This window comes from Haliotis rubra, unplaced genomic scaffold, assembly GCF_003918875.1.
Source record: "Haliotis rubra isolate DU_JTF1 unplaced genomic scaffold, ASM391887v1 Scf870, whole genome shotgun sequence".
Lineage (NCBI taxonomy): Eukaryota > Metazoa > Mollusca > Gastropoda > Lepetellida > Haliotidae > Haliotis > Haliotis rubra.
In genome coordinates, this window is record NW_025767602.1 from 80,134 (window position 1) to 93,132 (window position 12,999).

At 40.6% G+C, this 12,999-nt stretch overlaps 1 protein-coding gene across 1 annotated transcript; it reads right to left on the reverse strand.

The window, feature by feature from the left end:
* Positions 1-240: 240 nt before the first annotated feature.
* On the reverse strand, positions 241-3,827 carry LOC124263197. The gene is made up of 4 exons (XM_046697774.1): positions 3,525-3,827; positions 2,488-2,685; positions 1,370-1,578; positions 241-325 (listed from the first exon to the last, which is right to left on the reverse strand). Exons 1-4 carry the CDS (start codon positions 3,825-3,827, stop codon positions 241-243), a joined length of 795 nt encoding a protein of 264 aa, XP_046553730.1.
* Between the last annotated feature and the right edge of the window lie 9,172 nt (positions 3,828-12,999).

A 12,999-nucleotide genomic window follows, 5' to 3' on the forward strand; every position in this document is an offset into this window, starting at 1 on the left:
CAAATTAAATGCCCTGGGACCACTCGTACAAAGAATCTGAGGCTTTTGTAAGCCTACGTTAGAGCATTGGAATAACGATATCTTACTTCTAAAGTCGTTTCTATATGTTGGTTGTGAAATACACGAATATGTATGTGAACAGTGTTAGTTCGGACACAAAGCACAGGACATGCAGTGACATGGATATTCAAATTGTGCTCATCTCTTCACGAGGTCATCTGAGATCACCGACGGCCAGTATCAGGGATCAAATAACCGGAGGTTGCTTCCATCATCCACGAGGTTCAGGCACAAATCGGGGTTGTTGCACTGTCTTCTGGTGGAACTGCAATATAAACCAAATTAGATCATAAACTCCACACAAGAACGGGAAAAGTACAGTTCAGCTACAATATTGTTCAATATGGAACAAACGTTATGGATAACAACTTCTAGATTTCGTGGATGCGACGTTTCGATACAGATTCTTGTACCGTTGTCAGGCAGGAATACGGTACAGGACAACAGTACTGGAATCTGTATCGAAACGTCGCATTCACGAAATAAATATGTTGTTATCCATAAAGATTGTTTAATATTGTACGTCCCAACTTCTAAAATGGCGGGGCGGTGGGGTAGCCTAGTGGTTAAGGCTTACGCTCGTCATGTCGAAAACCCGGGTTCGATTCCCCATATAGGTACAATGTGTTAAGCCCATTTCTGGTGTCCCCCGCCGTGATATTGCTGGAATATTGCTAAAAGCGGCGTAAAACCAAACTCACTCACTCACTCTAAAATGGCACTCAAGCAAGTTATAATATTGTAGTTTATTCATGTCCCTGTATGAGAAATGGATTCATAATATAAAACACTTTAGTTTTGCTGCAGACACGTTATATTTACATACTCTTTTCTGTGAAACAGATGGGTTTTAACAGGTTAATGTTATGATACCTGATTACATTGTATGACGTGGGAATTTACAATAATAGATGTCGGATGGATATCGGTATCATTCTGATTCACGCTTTTGTTTTAATCGTGTTGGAAGAAGCCGATACAATATCATTGTCGATATAACTTCAAGATGAGGATAAATGTAATCCATTTTTCGCATTTCATGGTCGGCAAACATTTATTTGTTCATTCTCGAAAAGAATATGTTGGCAATATAGAAAACAACTGCAGTTGCGTATAATCTGTCGTTTGTGAAATGCAGCTGAAAGACTCGCTTTATACCACTGATATTACTGATCATGTATATCACATAATATTACTAGGGTATGCTATTACCATTACTATAGTATGGTATGCTATTATTAACGCTATGATATGACTGTTTCTGGCACTACAAGTCCTGGAACAACGACTACAAAACGACAACAATCACTTTTGTCGCAAACGATGAATTCCAAAGGCATCAATACCCTGCAGTCCATTCACAGCATAATTACCATCTGTCTCCGCCACAGAGAGGTACATGGGAACAGTAACGAAACATACTCCACAATATAGTGCACATCGAAATTCAACCAGCTGATTGTATTGGGACAACGTTGCAGTAGAGATGTCCCTGAAGGAATAGTTGAGCGTCTTTGCCTGAAAGAATAACGTGATCTCAGTAAAAAATGTACATATTTTACATACAGAATATTATCTCGTTCATTTCCGACTCGTGGAGGCGGTGGGGTGGCCTAGAAGGTAATGCGTTCGCACGGTCTGATGTCCTTGTTACACTGTTTAACTATGTATCACATTAACGGTACAAAATATAAATAGTTGTGACACCATTTTTTAAAAGACACGTGTTCGATTTCCCACATGGGTACACTGCGTAAAGGCCATTTCTTGAGTCCCCCGGTGTGATATTGCTGGAATATTTCTATAAACGGCGTACAACCTATAAACGGCACGAGACTCATGAGAGTGCGTAACACAGGTATATCTACATATTACACGTACAAATGTTTCCATATATTTCTTACATGTGGCACTAAATGTTGTATTCTGTATACCTTAAAATAATCAATGTTTGAATGGCCAGTTTTCTTTGAAATCCACGCCATCCATGTTCTGTGTACCATCATCCAGATGACCTAATCTAAACGTACCGGGAATGTTGGCCAAAATATTACTGAGCAAACAGACACTGATAAATGTTAAAACAGATGCAGATTGCGTCAATTCGCTGATATTAAGTGTTGGCGATTACGTGCAAAAAATCGCAAGATTCTGTACTGTACTGAGAATATAACAAATGTTACAATGTACATGTCAGCATGCTTACCCAGTGATAAATATTCGTTACAAGTATGGACTGGTACCAGAAATCATTTGGACTCGCACGCACACCCGCACGCCCACATACTCTCAAACTTGTTTGGTATTTTGTTTTCACATGGGCCACATTATACAAGGTATCTGACAAAGTATGTAATTCTCAAACACTATCTGAACGATTTCTGTGACTTCTCCCCGATATGAAGCCTCTGCTGGTGTACAACTGACCGTGTTATTGAGAACAAGTCCTATTCCTCTGAGGTTTAGTCCTGTTCCTCTGAGATCTAGCACAGCCCGTCCTGCAGACCCACAGGTAGAGTTTACCAAATGCGAACATCCAAACACTTTTCCCACCACCGAACTGATAGCTCCGCTGCTGTCCGTCTTGTTGAAGAAGGTTGTATCCGACTTGTTAATGCTCAGATTCTTGTACACATTGAAGGTACCATGAAAACAAATACACATAAGCAGCTACAGATGAAAGTAAAATGTCAGGGAACATCACTTCGCCAAAAACACCTTTGAAAGCAGATGTGTACTATGATTATGGCATGGTTCTTAAAATTTATATACTTTAATTTTTTATCAATATAAAAATAATAACATGGATTGTTAAAGTGGTTTATATGTAATGTATATTACATACAGTTCGTAAAACGACAAGCGGGTGGGTGAACGATCTGTTGAACACAATTGGTATGCTCGACACACTTCATGAGTGAAGTGAATTTCAAGGCTGAAGATATCGGACACTTTCTCCACCTTTCTCAAATTAGTATAACCGTTGGGTTGATTTGTGTCTGCAGTCAGAGATATTCCAACTGTATGACAGCGGTCCGGCCAGGACGACACAGTCCAGGGACTGGCATCCACCTGAGTATCGATCCAACTGGGATAGGATGCATCTTGCATCTTGCAAGGAGGGTAGGTTGCTGAAGATCATTTCTAACCTGGATCTTCACAGGTGTAAACGATGGAACACCATATGTGCGTTTGTGAGATCAAATGTGTAAACCCACCTTTGAATTCCATGTTACGATAGGTACACAATAACCTATGATCGTCGTAACCGATTCTGTGGATCTTGTCAGGACAAAATATTGTCCAGAGTGATTATCTTCCCGACATCCATGGAATACGAACCATTGGTTTGCCAGGTCTTAGAATATATCTGATGCGCCCATAGTTCGTAGCGTTGAACAACAAACACAGGTACCTGGATTATGTCTACTTGAACGGATGCTACATGACAACAACTACCTTACCTCGATATCCAAACCAAACTTTGTAAGGACATAATATCCCAAATAGAATCTTGTCGAGTGCCACCATGAGCAGTTGTTAACTTGAGTTTCGTTAATGACGTAGGGTGTACTCAATGAGATGTACTCTGAAGGTGTACTGTTCATAGCATGGCAGTACACCTTTACTCGGGAACCATTCAGTAGTCGTGGATACAGCCAGTACTCTCCATCAGTGTACGTGGAACTGAGTTGCCGAACCTCGGAACAAGACGACACAGCTGCAGCAATATAAATAAACACGTCTTCAGGTGGACAGTGAGACATTATGGTGTGCATATCGTCATGAGTGAGTGAGTGAAAGAATATTTAATGTCGCATCGGCGTTATGTCAGCCATACCGGGTCGAGATCCATCGATTACACAATTAAATCACAAATACAAACATATACTTAGAAGGATATCTGCAAATATATTTACACATTTAATCATAGTAATATTTCTTCACTAATGTTTAAAAGAATTGCTATAAGCCATCAGCAACCAAAGCTACGCCATTCCGCCGGTGCATGAAAGGCCGTTGGTTGTGCAACTGATGCCGAACAACTAGTATGTAAGTACACCGGAACAATCTGAAACACCTGCAACGACAATGTCAAACGTTTGCTATACACCGGGAATCTCGTTTGTTTTAAAACAGTCAAGATATGTCCTTATGATTTGTTTTCCATCAGATCTTTGACATGCACAGTCATATATGGGTCAGATGGATTTAACGCTGTTTAGATCAGTCTTGTGTTTGGTTCTGCTATCTCCATGTTGGAGGCACAGGCCGTCGTGGAGCAAGTCTCATATTTCCTTCCACTTTACAGATCACGAGTATGGTGCCGATTGTTAAACAAGTACCCAATTACAAGGGTGAATCAGCACATGTTTTCCACGAGTAAGTGGACTGTGGCGCTGATATTGCATTGCGTACCCTTCCCGTGACAGGATCCTATGATATTCTTTGTATCTGAATTGCCCTGTCTGTGGCCTCTATTTGACATCATTCACACGACGTGGTGTATCTGAAATGCTTGTTAAGGCAGCGTTTACCCAAACTCACTCACTCCACAGTTCCGCAGTGGTAGCTCACCGATATAATTGCGGTTACTGATACTATATCCGATGTTATATAGCAGACGTATTGTAATAGTAGTGCCCAGTTACTTACATAGAACATAATGTTTGAAATGATTTATAAAAGCAGCTTAAAAGGACATATTAGATACAGCTGCATCAACTCACGCATGCAAGTCATCATGGTCCAGGAACCATCCGGGTTACAGGTAACATTTCCGCACGCCACATATCCCACAATGCACTTCAACGGCAAGGACTGGTTTACAGGGGTAAAGTGGCCGATTGGTGAAGAAGCGGTGGCGTTCTCAACTGTTGGCGGATCCGTGCAGTCTACAATGTACAGTGTGTGACTACCGTTTTACGCCGTGTAATATATATTTTCTAAGTAAATGCAGTGACTATGTGACTTACTAACTAACTTATACACTAAACGCCAAAAGACTGACTGACTGACTGACTGAGTTTGTTTTAACGCCGCTTTTAGCAATATTCCAGCAACATCACGGCGGGGGACACCAGAAAAGGGCTTCACACATTGTACCCATGTGGGGATTCGAACCCGGGTCTTCGGCGTGACGAGCCAACGCTTTAACCACTAGGCTACCCCACCGCCCCAACCGCCAAAAGAAACGTTACCCTCCTACCTTTTATGAATTACTGAAAAACTATCAAAGATATGTTAGAAGGGATTAGTTTACAAGAAAGCTGAACGACACAGCTTTATGCAAATTACGAAAAGAAATTCTCAAATGCATTCACATTTAGGTGAAATGCATCTTTTTCAGAAGAGGTAAATTGCCCTATTTTCGTCCATGCCGATATATACCAGTAACAGTGATTTAGATGTCCAAAAGAAAGGTTGAAATAAATTCTGCTTGAAGACAAAGATAAAACATTTAAAGTCACCATTTTTCAACTATTAAAACTTGAAAGAACTGTTGAAGAGTATGTAAAATTGTAAAATAATCATTCCTATGATTTCAGTCTTTTAAAACATTTTCTGCTGATTTGCATTAGTGAAAACAAGTAAAATGTGTCTTTGATATTGTGAAAAAATCTAAAACATCTAAAATTATCTTTGTTAACCTTTTTTGCTTGCAAGGTAACATTTTTCCATTTTCTGTTTGCACATAGCAATATCAATCGCCAAAACGCAGCAATATTCAAGCAGTATTTGCATCCATTTCACATGTAGAATAATTCTATGGGGTATAAAGAGAGTCTAGAATACATGATATGATACATAATTACGATAAATATGCCACGATTAACAGCTGAAGAGAGAGAAAGAGCCATTGGGATGGCGCAGATGGGGTCGACGTGTACATTCGGGGCTTCAGACAGACTGGGGTCACCGTAGACAAACCAAGAAGTGGACGTCCACGCAACACAACGCCAGCTAAAGATAGGTACCTCCGTCATTAGGAAGGGGGTAACGTTTCTTTTGGCGTTTAGTGTATATAGAACTTGAAGAGCCGTTGAATGGCGAAAGATCTTGTGCAGATATAAAGGAGATTTGGCAAGAAGAAATATCTGGACTCATATTTTGTATATTTATTGCTTATACACCTCTGTGTGTCGGTGTGTGTGTCGGTGTGTGTGTGTGTGCGTGTACGTGTGTGAGTGTTATTGTCACAATGTTAACTTACGCGCAGAGTAACAGGTGATAGGAAAACAATCTCTTTTGATTATCATGCAATTTCGTATGTGAAAGTCTGGAGGGAAGTGTGTTACATATTTTATGACATTGTAAAATTGAGATCACTTGGCGGGAGTCTTAAAATACTTCATGATGCAGAAGTAATCTCAATCCTTCGGAATGAAGTTATAGATAAATGTAAACGAAGAAAGATCATGTGTGGGTGTGAAAGGGTGAAATATGTTCATATCACATCTGGGCGTATTACCACAGCGAGGAGGAAAACTGAGATAAGAAAACCTTTTTCTTGGTTTCCCGTCGGAATGAAGATTCAAGGCCGGTGATTGGAAACACAGAAAAAAACCAAAAACATGGACAACCTAATGGAATTCTTCACGACCATTGATGTCCAATGTTATAATTAATGGAAAGTTAGCTAATCAAGGCTAAAGATCTTTGGAAATCCCTGAAGGTGTTATCCTCATTGTTTGTGTCAACTGGCTTTACCATATCCCAATTACCATGGTGTTTCTATAACTTTTTTTTTTATCTGGTCTCATTGATTATATATATATACATGCACATCTCTGGTTTCCCGGAAATCTAACTGTCACTTAAATAGCTGTACTTAACTCCGCTGTATTCACATCTCTTTACCCTCATTATATGTGTCAACAGTGTCGGCCCGGGAAGGCGAAATTTCAATATTCCCTGTTCCCAGTAAAGCTAAAAAGCAAAGTTGTGCTAGAAGTGCCGCGAAAGAGAATTTGCTATGAAAACATCAGATTACCGTTCTCCAGATTTGCGCGCGAGCCCAATACTCGATCTGTGAGCTTCTAACTGAGATGAAGTTTCAGTTGTTTCAAGTTTCAGCACTTGATCTATGACAAGTTTAAGTATCGGTGTAGGAAAGCCCTCCGAGAAAAGAAGTATTAGAGTTTGTAGTCGCGGATCCAAAGCGTCAGTGATTACCCAGAATGGCATCCTTCAAGTGGTCTTGTAGGTAAAAAAAATATTATTATGAATTATTATTTACATTTGTTGTTTGACTTATTTGACTGTTTTATTTAATTACAGTGGCACCACACCCACCAACCAGTGCAATTCGAGATGGGAGTCCACGCTAATCCGCAAAGACAACGCCGATTCCAACCATCTACGGAGATGTCGCATCCCGACTGCGACGCCACCACAACGTTGTTCCAGTTGACCTGCTAAAGGAAATACCTTCCTTCGCATTCTCAACCAAAGACCACCTTTACAGACAGCGGCACAAAAGCATTCATAGACTCCTTGTCACCCGACGTGAGATTCAGCTTGAGGGACAGTGGACCTTGGCGGAAGCAGGAAAACCCTTCCTCCATCGCATCGATGACAACATCATCATCTTCACCCCAAACAAGAACATTGGCCGACTGTGTGCAGCTGACACAGTGTTTGGAGACGGCACCTTCTCCTCAGCTGCCCGATTGTTCGAGCAGATCTACACACTGCATGCTGAGTATCAAGGCCACATGTTCCAGTTCGTCTACTGTTTGCTGTCCTGGGCTACACTGATCAAGTCGCTGACCTGATCCACCTTCAGTGATCCATCCCCACATGACCCATCAATGTGAAACTCACTCACTCACTCACTCCATCAATGTGACTTATCGGTGAACAGCCTGTGGCTCACATATTTTTTGTTATTTATTTATTAAATTCCTACCTTGACTACGGTATCAGATGAGGTATTTACATTTGAGGCGCAGCAATTCGCTTTAGTCTGATGTAAACTAACAGCAGACAATCAATCAAAACGGACTCAACACTAAAGGCCTTGCGACGTTTACGTAAAACAGATCTTGCCTTCAATCTTCCCAAGAGAGATAGTGTGAGTGTACGTATGTTTATTATTTTTGGTAAATGTTGTAATCAAACAATAATTACCTCCGCAATAAGGACATTTAAACAGAAAATAATAAAGTCGATAATGATTAAACTACACACATGCAATGACGCATTCCCAGGACTTGTCAGATGTTTCCACGCACCTCGTGTTGTTGGGACAGTTGTGGTCTCGACAAACACCCAGTATTTGCTTGAAGAACAAAATGAAAATAAAGTATACATCATTAATATGAAACAGAAAACGTTATCATTGTGTAGACATCAGATTGAACGCAATCACGATATTAAATGACAATATTGACCTATCGAAATCCTTGGAAAAGTTCATCTAATTAGAAAGCAATTACCTAAACCTAAACAGTTAGTCAATGTTTGCACGAATTTTGGACTGCAAATGAAATATTTTGTTTGCCTTCCTAAATAGCCTGTGGCGCATGAACATATTAATTCACATTATCACTGTTCTTAAACTGCACTCAAGATAAGACATACAAGGATGGTCTTATATTTGATATGATAATTAGTGTGTTCGTGCAAGTGAAAAGTTCTTGGTCGGTTGCTGTGATGACGGGATGTCCTTGTTAAAGGTTTGACCTAGCTCTGAATGAGATTAAAGAATTTTAATCTCATGAATAGTGCGTCTGTCAATTACGTACTAAAGCAGTAGGTGATCATGACAAATCAATGGACATAAAATTATGAAATCCTAGGAGAAAGATAAATGTTGACGAGCAACACGCATCGTTCATGTCTGTAAAACACACGACAATAACTGGACAAATATTTCTGTCAGTTTTATTGAATCTGCTTGTTATATAATTGTGAGTTAACTGATACCAGTCATTGTTATGTATGGAGAAGCGAGGCAGGATCTGTAGTGAGTGAGTGAGTATGGCTCTACGCCGCTAGCTTTTAGCAATATTCCAGCAACATCACGCGGGGTCACCAGAAATGGGCTTCACTCATTACACCCTTGTGGGGAATGGAACCTGGTCTTCGGCGTGACGAACGAAGGCTTTAACCGCTAGGCTACCCCTCTGCCCCTGCAGGATCTGTAACACGCCCACAGCCGAAGAACTACTAACATGCTAGGAGTTGGTAGAAGTGATCTGACAGAGGCCGAGAGCCGAAGGACTACTAACATGCTAGGAATTGGAAGAGGTCATCTGATGAAGGCCGAGAGCCGAGAGCCGAGAGCCGAGAGCCGAGAGCCGAGAGCCGAAGGACTACTAACATGCTAAGAATTGGTAGAGGTCACCTGGTGAAGGCCGAGAGCCGAAGGACTACTAACATGCTAAGAATTGGTAGAGGTCACCCGATGAAGACTGAGAGCCGAGATCCGAATGACTAGTAACATGCTAGGAATTGGTAGAGGTCACCCGATGAAGACTGAGAGCCGAGAGCCGAGAGCCGAGAGCCGAAGGACTACTAACATGCTAGGAATTGGTAGAGGTCACCTGATGAAGGCCGAGAGCCGAAGGACTACTAACATGCTAAGAATTGGTAGAGGTCACCCGATGAAGACTGAGAGCCGAGATCCGAATGACTAGTAACATGCTAGGAATTGGTAGAGGTCACCCGAGGAAGACTGAGAGCCGAGATCCGAAGGACTAGTAACATGCTAGGAATTGGTAGAGGTCACCTGATGAAGGCCGAGAGCCGAGAGCCGAATGACTACTAACATGCTAAGAATTGGTAGAGGTCACCTGATGAAGGCCGAGAGCCGAAGGACTACTAACATGCTAAGAATTGGTAGAGGTCACCCGATGAAGACTGAGAGCCGAGATCCGAATGACTAGTAACATGCTAGGAATTGGTAGAGGTCACCTGATGAAGGCCGAGAGCCGAGAGCCGAATGACTACTAACATGCTAGGTCATAACAGCTACTGTCGTACGTCACTACAGGTTGTCATGTGTTCTCAGTTCGTTCGTTATCATCATAAAACTGTTGCGCTTACAATTTTGATTTCTGTAGCTATTTTCGAGTATCCCAATCTTTTGTGAATATTATATAATGAGCTCACCTGTGGCCAACTGTGTGATTCGCAAAAGACAAAGGGAGCTTCTCTCGTCACAAACACTGATCCATTGGTTCCTGGTCCAGCCTCACTACAGAGCTCGCATGTGCCATCATGTAGGTTAAAGTTCGAGGACTGGCATGCATGTCTCGACAGACATTCCTTTGCACAGGTGACAAGTCCTGAACTTATGAAAGTGTCAAATACAGCTCCCCTCAATCTTGAACGTTCTACGACTGGTAGTTGACTTATTGAGGAACATGTCATCCCCACGGCAACACAAGCAACAGTAGCATTGAATAGAAATAATAATCTCTGGATGGAATCTTTGGTGTGATCAGACATGATGTACAGACAGAACTGACTCAGAACGTTTAACTCCTGAATGGGATCGTATCTGATATTTACCTGGAACCATGACAACAAGCTATCAATAGTCACTCACTTCTGAACCCCGTAACCATGCGACGGTAGCCTTAAACTTACACATACAGCTCATTCGTAACAGTTGTAAATGTTATAGACAGATTACAGGATCAACATACTGTTCCAGTGGCTATCTAGCCTGTATACAAGTGGTTCAGACAAAGAAGTCACAATCAATGAGATAAAATACCTAACATAAAACTTTACACATGAGTGAGTGAGTTGCCTTAAGTCCCAGTCAAAGATACGAGGGGGTATAAAAAATATTCTAATTATCCCCAAGATGTATTTATGGTAGAAACTTTATTTTGATTTCTTGTCCTTACGACTTCTCTACAAAGTCACCATCCAGAGTTACACATTTCTCCCACCATTTCTTAACCTTGCGCAGACGGCCTGAACAAACCCCTGAATTCATTGAAAACCAATCCTCCACCTCTTGAATGACCTCCACTTCTTGGCTCATCTGTGAGGGACATATGACCGGTTTGAAAATTCCATTTCCATCTCACAACAGTACCATAAGACGGGCAATCTTCACCATAAACAGATTTCATCTCCTTGATAACACTGCGCGCCTCAATCTTTTCCACACTTGGGGTTACCCGTTACAGCTGATTTGTATTCATGCGCGTATGAAACCTAACTTCTCCAGCGATAATAACATAACTACGCAATGGAAAAAAGTACCTCGTAAAATCGCTTTAGAATACAACAAAAGTATTTGTTATGGAATAGTTTATTAACATTTGTTAATATGATAAATGCCGCATTTTAAATGCAATATCACTGAACTTAATAACAGCTAAAACATTATTTGATTAAGTCAGTGCGCCGTAACATCGTTCATTCACGACTGACGTGTGTCTAGTGACGGTGTAGTGTTGAAACACATTTTGGCAAAAACCTGTCAATTTTTTGGAAAGTCAACGGTTAAAAAAAAATAGGAAATCTAGAAGACACGCATCCAATGAATACATCTAGAAAAGGTTTTCTGCCAAGAAACTCAACAAGTTTGAAGATTAAACAACATTTTGTTCTGTGGAAGGCGTGTTACAGTCACGTCATTGGTCCCAGTGGAGTACAGCAGTTCTAAGAAGGATAACTCTAGTCGGAATCCGAGAAGAATATGCCTCTTTGGAGCAGCTGATCGACTGAAGAGGAGTCTTTCGAGATGTTGAGGTGGAATACACCACCATAAATTGGACCTGAGAATAGGGCATGTACAGAATGGAGATTTACGGCATGCGACAAAGACTGTGACGCCGAGGCAGACTCACTTGTCACACTTTCAAGTAACACCTTTAGTCGGTATGCTGCTACTATTATTTCCCCGAATTTAGTTTTAACAACAAACAGGTTGTAGGAATTCAAGGGCTGTAAAATTCTTATCAGTCTTCCTGTTAGGTCCCCGTCAACTTTAAAGTTCTAGGTCATTGGCCTTAATCGGGGTTAGCCTAATGGCGGCCATGTTTGTTTACAAACAATGCAAGCGATTGTATTTTTGTGTTTTCTTTAGGGTTATGTATTTTAAAAAGATTAGCATTTATAGTGCAATTTTATTGCAAAATAATAATGTCTAATAAAAAGAGTATTCATAATCTTTAACCTTCGTCTTCTTTTTTAAATCTCGGAATGTGTGAGTACAGCACTTTCTAATTATCAATGAAACGTTAAAAGTTGTCAATGAACTTGGATCATGAAAAGTAGTTCCGTTAACCAATCATATTTCTTCTCTGATTAGCTGACCAATCAACGTTGAGAATCACTAAAAAGCGATTACTAGTATCACAAAAATAATCACCTTTCTTCCTGTGTATCCTAGCCCGTATGGGTAATACAATGTGTGTTTCCTCTTGGATGTAAATCAATATAACCCTAAGAATAAAGGTCCCCTGTAATCTATTGCCAAAGAAAGCACAAGTGTATGTTCATAAGAGATATCCTTGAGTCTTTTAGTCAATAGGAATTTATCACCATATGGTGTAAGTGAACTATTTGCGAGTCTTGTGTCAATAGGAGTTCATCACCATATTGTGTAAGTGAACTATTTGCGAGTCTTGTGTCAATAGGAGTTTATCACCATATTGTGTAAGTGAACTATTTGCGAGTCTTGTGTCAATAGGAGTTCATCACCATATTGTGTAAGTGAACTATTTGCGAGTCTTGTGTCAATAGGAGTTCATCACCATATTGTGTAAGTGAACTATTTGCGAGTCTTGTGTCAATAGGAGTTTATCCCCATATTGTGTAAGTGAACTATTTGCGAGCCCTGTGTCAATAGGAGAATGTTACCATATTGTGTAAGTGAACTATTTGCAAGTTTTGTGTCAAAAAGAGTTTATCACCATATTGTGTAAGTGAATTATTTGCGAGTCTTGTGTCAATAAGAGTTTATCA